The 14,531-nt window shown below is 31.7% G+C and overlaps 2 protein-coding genes across 2 annotated transcripts; both read right to left on the bottom strand.

Moving 5' to 3' along the window:
* Nucleotides 1-189: 189 nt before the first annotated feature.
* LOC132715707 (uncharacterized protein KIAA1958-like) lies at nt 190-2,162 on the bottom strand. The gene is made up of 2 exons (XM_060698769.1): nt 1,904-2,162; nt 190-1,818 (listed from the first exon to the last, which is right to left on the bottom strand). The coding sequence occupies exons 1-2, from the start codon at nt 2,160-2,162 to the stop codon at nt 590-592; spliced, it is 1,488 nt and encodes a 495-aa protein (XP_060554752.1). The 3' UTR covers nt 190-589.
* Nucleotides 2,163-6,674: 4,512 nt separating this feature from the next.
* LOC132715680 (E3 ubiquitin/ISG15 ligase TRIM25-like) lies at nt 6,675-13,359 on the bottom strand. Its single transcript, XM_060698730.1, has 4 exons — nt 13,054-13,359; nt 10,030-10,636; nt 8,437-8,475; nt 6,675-7,624 (listed from the first exon to the last, which is right to left on the bottom strand). Exons 1-4 carry the CDS (start codon nt 13,329-13,331, stop codon nt 7,457-7,459), a joined length of 1,092 nt encoding a protein of 363 aa, XP_060554713.1. The 5' UTR covers nt 13,332-13,359; the 3' UTR covers nt 6,675-7,456.
* Nucleotides 13,360-14,531: the final 1,172 nt, after the last annotated feature.

The raw sequence follows: 14,531 nt of genomic DNA, 5'->3' as shown, positions 1-14,531 counted from the left end.
AGTACTTAACTTTACTCCATATTACAAACATTGCTTTTTTGAAACATTAAGTAGTATTTTTCGCGCATGCGCAATCTGCGTAGGGCAAAAGAGCTTCGCCTTGTTTGACACTTACCGCCTTGTCATTCACTTTCAAAGTAATACCAATCGTGTAAATAGAGGATCTTGAAGAGCCTCGTTTTTATCGTTTTCAGATGACGAGTTTAATAAATTTAATACAACATAAACACGAAATTAAGATTCTATTTATGACATGACCAGAAAAAGCGCCCTGATAAACGAAGAAAATAAATTGCTGTGCCTTTTTTCTATATAAGGAGAAATGGGTCGAAGTTGTTATACGGTTTCTGACCCTCATGCGCTAAAAAAAGTAGTACTAGTTAAAACAGTTTTTTTTAGGAAAAACTATTGTGCTTACTGACATATAATATCACATTTATTTCGTCAAATTCATAACATGTTTTTATAGCAATAACAAGACTTAATATCATTCATTTGTAAAAATATCACATTGTCACCATCTTACTCATGACGTCAATGTTCATGTGTGTAAAGTTTGATAGCCGGCATCTTGCATATGAACTCGAATTTAATCACTATCGCTGTCTATGTATCGTGCACGTTTGTGGCCTGAATTTTGATTTAATTTGGAGTCATTTTGATGAACATGCACATGAAATGTTCCACCATGTATGGGAGCGCTGAAAATACTCTGAAACCCACCGGATACATGAAGATTGGACCTTGAATCGGTGTTGACATGTGCTGTGTTATGGTTTAACTGTGCAGAATTTGAACACGGATATGGAATGGGATTCGCTGGATTGTTTTCTTTTACATTGGAATGAAGGATGTCGGATATTTGTCTGTGCTGATTCTGATTTATGTGACTATAATTGTTGATGGATGCTATATTCTTATGACCGGATATTTGCATAATTTGGTTAGGAGGAATGTTACTGTCGTTCAATTTTTGAACAAGGTATTTTCGTGCACTGTGATTAGTAAGGCGTTTACTTGAATTTAAACCAGAATGCTGGACCATTCTCTTCATCATTGATCCTAGTTTGTTGATTCCTACTGGATTTCGTTTAAACCAGGTGTCACGGGGTGAAGGTAAGTGGATAGTTGTAGTTGCAATATAAAATGGATGGTCAAATTCAGAATAATTCATTGGACGTTTTTCAGCGTACAATTTGTAAACGGCAATCGGGCATCGATCATGATTTACAACATTTGCCCACATCTTAGGTTTTATTACCCTCACATCTCTCGGATTTTCACCGGACCGTGTCTTGGTTTGTCTCTCCGAAAATTGCAAGTATTCATGTCCGTTATCATCGGCCATTAATGAAATATCTCCCCAGCACATATCACGGTGTTCTTGACAACTTCTAAGTCCAAAATGTATGGTATTGTACAGCCAAAGTGTTTGAAGTATAGTGTCCGGTGTTCTTGTGCCAAGTTGGTCTGAGTTCCATAAATGGTCTATATCTTTGTCAGACAGCGGTTCACTTTTTTTTGGCAAGTTACCCCTCCCATCTTTTTTAAGCTGTCGTTGTTTCATAGACAGTGTCTCTCGAACTTTAGCAAATCCAGGGCCCAAAGCAATGGTTTGTTCATAACCTTTTCGACGTAACTGCCGATCAAAACTAGATATCATTCCACGCAGGACTGAAGGCTCATACTCGTCTCCATTTTGCTTTCTGACACTGACTAAAAACCGGCAAAGTAATGAGGACAATTCATTTTCTGGAATTTCAAAAATTTCACGATTTTCGTTTATCTCAGGTTCTTCAAAGAATTTCTTTGAAGAACCTGAGATAAACGAAAATCGTGAAATTTTTGAAAGATTTCAGAATTTTTAAATCATTAACAGTTTTTATGAGAGTGTTTTTATTACTTTGCTCGTGGTTAAAGGCGTCAACATCAGAGTCAGAGACAATATTAAATCTGGACCTTGGCCGTTCGGACATAGCGTTCATCTCGTCGGTAGGCACAATCGTCAATCTCTCCCTTTCAAGTTCAACTTCAAAGTTACTGTCAACTAGCCTGACCATGTAGCTCGTGGTGAACCCGCGGTAAACTATCTCAGTGACGATTCCAAGGCCGTGACCGTCGATTCGAACCTGATCGTTGACAGAAATGACATTCGACGCCATATTTGTTTATGTTTTTTGACAGCGCGTAGTGATAGTGATTCGGCTCATTAGCATATTTATTACACTAGTGTATTACTGACCCATTTAATACGTAAAATAATGAATGGGTTTACAACACTCCTGCACCGTGGGTCATGTTATAATATTATGTAATACATGGATAATAAAATTTTATCTTTAACACCCTGCTGTTTCAATTTAAATTACTGATAAAAAATTCATCTAATGATACATTGAACAGAGGAAATTTGGTCGTCGAATATTAGATTAGTCCCGCTAATTTTATATATCTGTCATAAATATCATTTTCACTTTTTTGGTACTTAACGCTTTAATTCATCCCAAAATTACTGTATTATGGGTGAAATGTAAACTGAAATATAACTTAGAGTAGACTTGAATATTTTCGTTTGTAATGCAAAGTAATGCATATGTAATGCGTGCATGTCACATTTCCACCAATGTGATACATTATCTTATCAATTGCCATTCGACCTTACAGAAAGTGAAATTAAGGTAGCACACCACACCAAATATAGCCACATCTTCGATTGGCCTTGGAGAATTTATTGGATATGTGTGACTATTGTGGATTTAAATGATTGGTTGTGACACTCTATAAAGTCCAATTTGTTTTTGGGACCTCTAATACAAATTCGAATACATGGCCAGAAATTACATTAAGTTGATTTTAAATGTCAAGGACACCATGGTTTTGTAAACAATGTTTTGTGATGCATGCTCGGTAAAATCAATACATTTGTCGGGGGGGGGGGGGGGTACAAACATTTAATAATAGCAAAATAGTCGGAAGGCGAACCACCTGTTTCTTTGTAATATTTTGCTTAAGCGTAAACAGTGTTGCTGTAGCACCAATATCTGCAGGAATTTTTTGCTAGAGCGAACCACAGAACACTAATGTAGATGGGTTAAATTTCATTATATTTTTGCAATGTTATAACATATATGTGCTCAACAAAATGTGTTTTCTTTTTCCAGTTTGTGTATTTTGGGGTCAGAAATATCAGATTTATTGACGGCAGGAACTTGAACTTTAGTGTGGAGTGCTCCTTAATGTTTTCTATTTGATGACGATGTTATCACAGACATAAAATTAAGTCTGGATAACAGATACGCTGGCACCATACAGAAAGAAAAAAGTAAACAACAACCGATCAAAATAAAATTTAAGAAACAAACCCAACAAAAGAACAACATTAAATACTATGCAGCTACATAACATGTATCTGTATAAGTGTAAAAAAACGAAACTAAAATAAAATAAAATAACACATCAACAACAACAAAATACTGATTATATTTATCAATAAGAAATATCTAAAACCACAAAAACCGTGCACATTAATTCAAAGAACATGAAACATATCAAATATATATTTTATTTGTAAAATGCCGAATTTCTGAATAGTTTAAAATAGAACTGTTTCTATTGAGAAACAATAACTATTATTATTTGTAGATTGAATGAAGCAGGCTATAAACTAATAGTTCTTCAATAACAATAATATTTATTAAAATTGTGATCTATCATTCGAGTAACGATTTATTGTTTTATTTTGTGCGAGGCTTTGTTAAGCAAAAGCTGTGCTCTTATATGAGACAAATTCAAGTAGTAGAGGTTGAAGAGGAGATTAAAAAAGTTTTACTTTATCCACATTATAAGGTAAACCCTTGACCCCCGTGCAGGTCCAATTTTGATCCAAGGATTATAATTTGAACAAATTTGGTAACGGTCTATCACACAATGTTTTATGCCAAATATCTAAGATTTAGTCATTGTAGTTCTTAAAGAGATTTTATTTTAAAGAATGCTACATATACACATATGGAAATCCCATGTCTCCATGGACAGGGCTACTTTTACCCCAAATCTATTATTTGAACAAGCCTGGTAGAGTAATTTATCATGCCAAATATCTATGCTCTAACCTTAAAAGCTTTAGGGAAGTTTTTTTTTAAAGAATTTACTATAAAATATAGGGAAAACACATTTTCCCCTTGTTTGGGGAAAATTTTGACCCAAGGGTTATTATTTGAAGAAACTTGTTAGATATCTACCACATGATGTGTCATGCAAACTATCTAAGCTCTAGCCTTTATAATTTCAGAGAAGACGGTTTTGTGGACATTTATTGAAACAAACATAAAGTATACTAAACATAATGATATAAAGATAATAGAATAGAACATTAAACAAAAGTACTTCAATATCATTATCATCTGCTGGAAATACTGTTATATCAACACTTTTATTTCCAATAAAGACTTGAATTTACATATATATACTAAATATCTATAAATAATTTGTTATATATAAACATGCCTTATTTGATAAAGTCGTTTGCATTTTGATAACTAGAATATCCAGCTGTCAATACTGTGCCACTGATGGCACTGAAAAACTTTATTATGAATTTTTGATTTAGTTTTTTTTTTCAGGATTTATTCATTCCTACATCATGCTTTGTTTCTAAACATTTGACTTTACAACTCAATAAAATATTCTCTAAATCATATTTTTAATTGGGGACCACACACCGCTTTCTAACGTGTCAAATTGACAATTCCATGATAAACGCCGTATGAACACAATTTCATCATTGCCATGTGCTAGGGGGCGTGGACAATAGCTTGCATTTTCCAGTACCGTCCAGGAACAGGCTAAATCAAACCGAGCCTGGAACATTTTCAATTTTGTCGTATTCGGCGTTCTTTTAGGAATCACTTTTACTACTTCTCATCTTTTCTTTCCTCATATTCTTCATCTGTTTTCTCTAGAATCAAAATGAAATAATAAACAATGAAGATTGCTTTACTACATTGTTTTTCATATTCCTTTTTATATTAAGAAATCTTTCGCTTCAACATATTGAAAACACAGTCGCTAGTAGAATAAAAAATGAATAAAATAAAAAAGAAGCACAATAGGGCGTACATGAAAAATTTAACAGCAACAATTAGCCTGTGTATTAAATTTTGACCTTGTGCCTGATCTTGAATTTTGAGCTATGGACCCGAACCTTGCTCGCTGTTCATATTTTTATACAAACAACATAATTCGATAATCCGCTTAATTAAATCAAACTACTTACAAGCAGTATCGCCTATATGGCTTATTTTGGCATTTTATCTAATCAGAAAGAACAGACAGAAGGACAGATTCGTATATCATGTGTCAATTTGTTTAGTACATGGTTTCCACAAATATTTACAAATAGAAACCATACTTGAACAGTGATTCACATCAACTAAGCTTAGACTAATATTTGTACATGCTATTTAGCAAGTGTGTGACTCAATCATTTTCATATTTTCCCAAAGCTTAAATGAAATCTAAAACCCATTACACATTTTAAAGAAAATTTTATGCACATACTACAGACTCATTATTTGTCATAGATCAAAAAACTGTAGAGGGTTGGCAAGTGATTAAGATTACGGCCTAACATACGATAAATTTTACAGCAATATTAGTTAAGATTGCGTGTCTATTGTTCGCCTAGCTTGTTTCTTGCCTTGATCTTGGAAATACAATTCGGAAAGGGGTATCGTCAATTGTCTCAATACTTGGTACCTTAATTTCAGCTTTGGAAATGCATCTTGAAAAAGATATGTTTTACAACTTACTGTGAGGAGCTCCGAACTTGAAAATGACGGTTGCACCTCCTGAAAATAAAATTGTAAATAATCTTGAAATCTTGTAAACAATGAAGACCTAGTACGGTATGGACACACAAAATAACAGAGTTTGTTTCACTGAATGAAAGTATATTCAACATGTCATCGGATATTTATTTGAAATCATAAAAGAATTCAACCACATCTTAATAAACGCTATGAAGGGAAGAAAGACGAAGCTGTAAGGGAATAAAGGTACGGCTGTTTTTACACATACTATAAATAATTTATTGTAAATAAAATAGAAAATGACAAATAGTAATTCAATATTAATAACATCTATAGGAAGTTAAGTATATGATATCTTGATAAAGTAGTTTAGATTTGGTAACTGGAAAATCCATTTACTCATACTTTACAGAATACCTTTATTTTAAAGTGGAGTCTAAAACAAATAGAAGCCGTACTTGAACAGTGATTCACATGAACTAAACTTAGACTTACATTTGTGCATGCTATTTAGCAAGTGTGTGACTCAATTATTTTCATATTTTCCCAAAGCCTAAATGAAATCTAAAACCCATACACACTTTAAAGAAAATTTTATGCACATATTACAGACTCATTATTTGTCTTAGATCAAATAACTGTAGAGAGTTGCAAATGATAAAGATGATGGCCTCACATACGAGAAATTTTTCAGCGATATTTAGATTGCGTGTTAATTGTCATAATAGCTTGTTTCTTGCCTTGATCTTGGAAATACAACTCGATAAGAGGTATCGTCAATTGTCTAATTACTTTGTACCTTAATTTCAGCTTTTGAAATACATCTTGAAAAAGATATGTTTTACAACTTACTGTGACGCGCCTCGAATTTGAAAATGATTGCACCTCCTAAAAATAAAGTTGTAATTAATCTTTAAATCTTGTTAACAATGAAGACCAAGTACGGTATGGACACACAAAATAACAGAGTTTGTTTCACTGAATGAAAATATATGAAACTTGTCAGTGGATATTTCTTTGAAATCATAAAAGATCTCAGCCACATCTTAATCAAAGCTATAAAGGGAATAAAGATGAAGCTGTAAGGGGATAAAGATACGGCTGTTTTTTACGCATACTATAAATAATTTAATTGTAAATAAAATAGAAAATGAAAAATAGTAATTCAATATCAATAACATCTATAGGAAATTATGTTATGTCATTACACAAATTACTAATTCATTCCAATTAAAGATTAAAATTTTTCCATACACTGTTATTTTTTAAGTTATGTATACGATATTTTGATAAAGTCGTTTAGATTTAGTAACTTTTGAAAATCCATTTACTCATATTTTACTGAATACCTTTATTTTAAAGTGGAGTCTAAAACAAATAGAAGCCGTACTTGAACTGTGTTTCACATGAACTAAACTTAGACTTACATTTGTGCATGCTATCTAGTCAAGTGTGTGACACAATCATTTTTATATTTTCAAAAAGCTTAAATGAAATCTAAAACCCATACACATTTTAAAGAAAAATTTAGGCACATACTACAGACTCATTATTTGTCTTAGATCAAATAACTGTAGAGAGTTGACAAGTGATTTAGATGACGGTCTCACATTTGATATTTTTTCAGCGATATTTAGATTGCGTGTTTATTGTCGCCTAGCTTGTTTATTGCCTTGATCTTGGAAATACAATTCGAAAAGAGGTTTTCTCAGTAATTGGTACCTTAATTGCAGCTTTTGAAATGCATCTTTCAAAAGATATGTTTTAAAACTTACTGAGAGGAACCTCGAACTTGAAAATGATGGTTGCACTTCCTGAAAATAAAGTTGTAATTAATCTTGAAATCTTGTAAACAATGAAGACCTAGTACGATATGGACACACAAAATAACAGAGTCTGTTTCACTGAATGAAAATATATACAACATGTCAGTGGATATTTATTTGAAATCATAAAAGAATTCAACCACATCTTAATCAACGCTATGAAGGGAATAAAGATGAAGCTGTAAGGGAATAAAGGTACGGCTGTTTTTACACATACTATAAATAATTTATTGTAAATAAAATAGAAAATGACAAATAGTAATTCAATATTAATAACATCTATAGGAAGTTAAGTATATGATATCTTGATAAAGTAGTTTAGATTTGGTAACTGGAAAATCCATTTACTCATATTTTACAGAATACCTTTATTTTAAAGTGGAGTCTAAAACAAATAGAAGCCGTACTTGAACAGTGATTCACATGAACTAAACTTAGACTTACATTTGTGCATGCTATTTAGCAAGTGTGTGACTCAATTATTTTCATATTTTCCCAAAGCTTAAATGAAATCTAAAACCCATACACATTTTAAAGAAAATTTTATGCACATATTACAGACTCATTATTGGTCTTAGATCAAATAACTGTAGAGAGTTGCAAGTGATTAAGATGATGGCCTCACATACGAGAAATTATTCAGCGATATTTAGATTGCGTGTTTATTGTGACCTAGCTTGTTTCTTGCCTTGATCTTGGAAATACAATCCGGAAAAAGGTATCGTCAATTGTCTCAATACTTGGTACCTTAATTTCAGCTTTTGAAATGCATCTTGAAAAAGATATGTTTTACAACTTACTGTGACGCGCCTCGAATTTGAAAATGATGGTTGCACCTCCTAAAAATAAAGATGTATTTAATCTTGAAATCTTGTTAACAATGAAGACCTAGTACGGTATGAACACACAAAATAACAGAGTTTGTTTCACTGAATGAAAATATATGCAACTTGTCAGTGGATATTTATTTGAAATCATAAAAGATCTCAGACACATCTTAATAAACGCTATGAAGGGAATAAAGATGAAGCTGTAAGGGAATAAAGATGAGGCTGTTTTTTTACACATACTATAAATAATATAATTGTAAATAAAGTAGAAAATGACCAATAGTAATTCAATATCAATAACATTTATAGGAAATTATGTTATGTCATTACACAAATTACTAAATCATTTCAATTAAAGATTTAAATTTTCCATATAATACACTGTAATTTTTTAAGTTATGTATATGATATCTTGATAAAGTCGTTTAGATTTGGTAACTGGAAAATCGATATACCAATATTTTACTGAATAACTTTATTTTGGAGTGTAGTTTGGAAAATCCGTCTACCCATATTTTACTGAATAACTTTATTTTGAAGTGGAGTCTAAAAAAATCTATTTTTACCTTTGCCATATTGTTTAGTTTACAAAAAATGACCTCAACAGATCTCTAAAATTAGTCCCCAGGAAATATATTTTTCTGACCTTCCATCTCCTCCTTTGTGTTCTTGAAGCAAAATGCCGATACTATACAATCAAAATTTCTTTAATACTTTACTACATTAACAAAATTGCTTTATAATACTTTACTACATTAAGAAATTATCCACTTAGTATAATATATTAGCACAGCTGCTAGTGGCAAAACCATTGCGTAAATGAGGAATTTACCAGCAACAACTAGCATGTGTATTTAATTTTGATCTGCCTGATTAAGATTTGTGAGCGACAGACCTTGCTTGCAACACTCGTCTTCTGAATTGATGTTAAGTATATTTTTTAAATAATTTCAATAAATGTTGAGGACTGATCAAATCCTTTAAAAAAATTTTTGGTACAAGCAACTATTCATACCATATATTATTAAATTGATGAAAATTACCGCCTACATGGCTTCAGACAAGAAAGGACAAACAGAAAAACTGATTCTTACTATATATCACTTTGCTTTGCTAAGTATGAGGTTTTCACAAATAATTATAGAAGCCATACGTTTACATCGTTCGACTAACTTTCGCTTCAATAAATTTATATGCATCTTATTTTTCAAATTTAAGAGTTCTATAATACACAAAAAGCTTCATTGTAAATTAAAATTTACTTTTGTAGGGTGGTTCTAATGAAGAATCAATCAACGATATATATTTTTACATAAAGGTACTTAAATATGATTTCTCACACTAAACTGAATGGAAAAACTTCGTTTCCTATAAATAACAACTTTAGGGTTAACTTTGCTTGAATGTTCATATTAGACTGGCTCTATATTTATGGTAAAGGTAATTAAAACACTTTTAATTCAAGCAAAGAAGGAGATACAAAGATAAACACTCATAAATCATTATTGTTTTGGAATTATTTTAAACAAAAGTGTTTACCCTACTTGGTTAAAGATTATTTACCTCTTCGGATGAACATGTGTCATCTTTTTCTGAAAGGCTTTCACTTGCAACACGTTCTTGTATCATTCTTTCATCTTCTATGACCGCTATTTGTTTTATATTTTTCACGTAGCCTTCAATTGTATCATCAATGACTGGTTTATATTTTTCTTTATCGGATGAAAAATCGAGTTTTGATAACTCCCTTGAAAATTCTGCAACAAGAATTTCAGCCCTTTTTAGACTTATATAAACAAGAGGTTCTTTCCCAACAGCAGTTGATTTGAGTAGTTGCTCAAACTCTTTTAGTTTGCCTTCAAATCGAGTTAATGTTTGTCTTACGTTATCGGAATAATAGTCATTTTGATCGAACTTCTCCTTCACCTCTTCAAATGATTTCTCTATAAGCGAATCAAACATTTCGTTTATTCTACTGCGAAATGATTCTAGTTCCTTTATGTACCCGGACCTTGACGTTTGGTTACTTTCTGTTTTTTCCCTTACTTTATCGGCGCAAGATTCGATAATACGGAGTTGCTCTTCGATTTGTCTCATCATGTCTTTTACGTCGTCTTCCAAATTATTTTGCATTGCCGATTCTAAGATATATTCCATGTCGGTACATGACCTAAAATTGAGTATATCATTCTTAATCGCTTTAAAATCGAGTTTGAAATAATTGAAATAAATATATAAAAAGAAATTGGAGAAACCAATTAAATGCGTAAGAATAATACAATATAGAGACAAATGAGTAAGTTTTCCTCGTTTTTGTATACTTTTAAAAACATGTATGTGTTGAGTGCACATTTTAGGTTACATGACTACAGCAGTTCTGTTCTTTAAAACAAAATTATTTAATTGCCGGGAATGACTTCTTTCTTATTTTGGATGACGCTTATGACATATATTTCTTTCTTAACATAAACGTTATATAAATGACTTATAATGTGGTAAAAATCTACAAAAATCTGCCAGAAGGGTTACCAGTCGAGAGTAACACTAGAAAAAATGTGAGTTTTGCAACTATCTTATGTTACAAAGCCATGTACATGTAATACTTTTGGAATTGGAGAATTATTAGTTGGCTTCATGATAAAGCATACCAAACGTTGAGTCATTTTACTTTCAACTTGAAACCATTTAAGACCAAGATGTAAAAAAGATATAAAACCTTCTACGTTTTTTCCCTGAATAAACATCAAACTATATAGAATAAAATACAATTATTTAGGGTTTTGGGAAAAAGAAAAAAGTTTAGAACTTCAACAGCTTTTTAAACATTTCTAGTGGTACATCAACTTTTATTGCATATTCTTTTCTTTTGCTAGACCATTTTTGTATCTTTTTAATCTTTAAACAAGGTTACCATTACTAACAGGAATGTTAATTTTCTGTATTGTTAAATTTTAAGTTGCAATAACATATGTTATTTTATGGAATCTACCAATACATTCAAACTTATACGTAACATCGACTCTTGCATACGGATTAAATGTACATCTTTCTAATGCACAAAAATGCAATTTCATATGTTTTTTTATTTATTTCTTGTTTGAACATTATTAAGCCTTATATAACAGTAACGTTTGTTTCATTTTGGTTACTTAAATAACTTAAAAACTCGATAGAAGTTATCAAAATTTTCTATTTAAAGTAGAATTAAAGATTAGTTGCTGTCATGTTAAAGAGAATCAAAGATTAGTTGCTGTTATGCATGTTTTCTTAAGAGATCCGAATTTCCCATTGGATATTAAATTTCTTTAAAATATGCTGGTCATACAAGTTTCTGTAACGTATGTTTCAATTTGGCATTGAAAGTGGATTGAAAAACAAATCATTATTCGTGGTAAATGTATTAGAATTACAACGATTATATTTCATTCTTGTTTTAGATTCTTCTTAAGCGGATAAGCAATATTTGGCGATATTTTGACCATCCATTATATCAGTGTGGTTTTAAAAGCCAAATTTAGTTTTCAAAAATAAACTAAGTGCATATACTTGCAGTGATGATGACTTATTCTATATGTTTCTTTTATTCTGAAACCTTTGATTCTACAATACATCCTCACACTAATGTTGAAATGTTTGCGACAGTGACGTATGTCTTAGGGTCAAAGATAGATACAAAAATTGTAATACAGTGAATGCTAACTGATATGTAATTGTAGCCTTCATAAAAATCTATGTTCAAGCCATTTGTTATATGTTGTTAAGTACAATGTTATCGATTTTCTTCATGATTTGGCTAAAATACCGATCAGTCACTGATGGCCCTGTCTTATAGGGGCGTGTCAAAGATAGACTGGCATGTGGACAAAATTCACTCTGGATGTAGTAAACAATTGAATGTGTTGCAGTAAAATATCCCCTCAACATTAAACATCGATCATCCTGATTAAATACTAGACTGCAATACCATTTGTAGCTGAGTCTAGTTATAAAACTATGTAAGTCAAAGATCACCCTATAATTAAAGCTAACCATTTACCAACCCTTCATTTATGAAATAGAAAACAACCCAAAATAAAGGTCATTTGTCTGTAAAGGTCATGTTCAGACGACATTTGTTCACAGGTTTTCTGAAGAACATACGAGTGGTTATCACCGAAGAGAAAAGGAGATGAAAACAATATTACATATACTGCTTTTAAACGACAGAAATCAAATTTGTAGGAAAGCTACAAATGACAAATGCTTTTGATTCAATTGAAATTCTTACGGCATGTAATAATATCGCGAGAAAGTCTTTAAGAATTATGTGCTTTTAATGAGTCAGTTTTTTGGTCAAGATATTAACTCTATAATTACATGACATAAGGAAAACAATGTGTTAAGGCGTTCATCGTAATTCAATAAGTTTAATTGTTCATTAGTAAATATTTATTCTACAACAGTTACTAAAGAATATGCTGAAAACTGTTGCATTTATAATCTTAAAGAAATGGTTCGTCCCAGAGTGGTCAAATTTGAAATATATTTAGGTGTATCGCAATAACGTTTTTGGAAGTTTCAATAAACATATTACTAAAATGATATTACCTATGCTTTAGCGATATGCAAACATGACAACATAACATCGTATGTTCTTTACAGAAGAATTCAAGGTTTTTGCCATGTGAAGTACACTTATACTGATCTCTTGACCAGATGTCAATGTCATCATGTTTCAAGACAATATGCTTGGCAAGGTAAGGTACCCTTAGATGCAGCTCAAAACAATCCTCGCAGTAGTAAGCCTCACAATCAGTGCAGTAGAACTCAGGTTTTGTCTCCTTATCTTTGGTTTTGCAGGGAGTACAGTGTTTTGTGTCTTCCATGTGTAATGTTTTGTAGTCTGATTCAGCCATATCTGAAGATGTAAAATAGTTCATTGTATACTTAATGACTAGAACAGTGTGCTCGGCGCTTCTCAGTGCTTGATAGTAAAACATCGGTACATAAAATGTAGTAATTTACCAAAAATAGAACAAATTGTTATAAATGCTTTTATTTTCAGTCTTGGACATCGTTGCTATATTATAATCAAAAGCATCAAATGAATACCTTTGCAGTAGTGAAGATAGATCTAACACAAATCTTTGACCATAAATTTTCTTATTCATAAAATTCACAAGACCTATAATTCATTCAAAATCCACGAAAGAGATGTGTGTCTTGTGACCTATAGACAAGTGAATGCCTCCAGTAGTTGTGTATATATCACGAAAACAAGCTTTAACCTGGCCTTGCATTTATTTTAAACAAGGTGAAGAGTTATAAATATAACATAAAACTTTAACTGTGGTATTTAATTACTATATTATATATCTTAAAGACATATTTTCCCAGATATTTTCCAATAATTGTGGAGATTGATCTAGTACTCGACATTAGAATGACTTATTGTCTATGCTAACAAAGCACTATTATTCGGTCAAAACCATTGCTAGAATTATTGGTCTTTGACAGTCACCTGCAGCTCTGACGACCCAATGCCATGTGTCTGACTGAATTCCTCCAATATACACATTGCTTGACACAAAATGTTACCCCCGCTGAAATGCCCATGCACAGGTTAGATTGTCTCAATGTTCTCCGTACAGTCGAGATGAAATTTGTTATGGTAATTGTGTATGTATTTAGGACAAATATGGACCATATCTATTTCTATATCTATTTCAGAAATGAAAATAATATCACGTTTAAAGTATATTAAGAAGTACGAAGCGACAGTGAAATAAATATTTCTAACTTAAGTGTAGGGGATAGCCAATACTTACTATTCAAATTCGTCATTTTCTATAGTTTTTTCATTACGTCAGATATTTCCATAACTGGTGCCAAAAAACGCAAACGTGCCATTCCGTTCAATAAATGGGACTTTGAATAACATTCCCGACAAACTAACGCATCACTCCAAAATTGGGGTGTACAACAAACGAGCAAACAGTATTTCCGAGATAAGCGGAAGGTCGATTTAAACGGCTAATAGTTAGTATATGTTTTATTTATGTTCTAAAAGACAATTAAATAATTAC

The sequence above is a fragment of the Ruditapes philippinarum genome, unplaced genomic scaffold (assembly GCF_026571515.1).
Source record: "Ruditapes philippinarum isolate M1 unplaced genomic scaffold, ASM2657151v2 ctg719_1_1_1_1, whole genome shotgun sequence".
Classification (NCBI taxonomy): Eukaryota; Metazoa; Mollusca; class Bivalvia; order Venerida; family Veneridae; genus Ruditapes; species Ruditapes philippinarum.
This window is presented reverse-complemented; position numbering and strand designations above follow the sequence as displayed.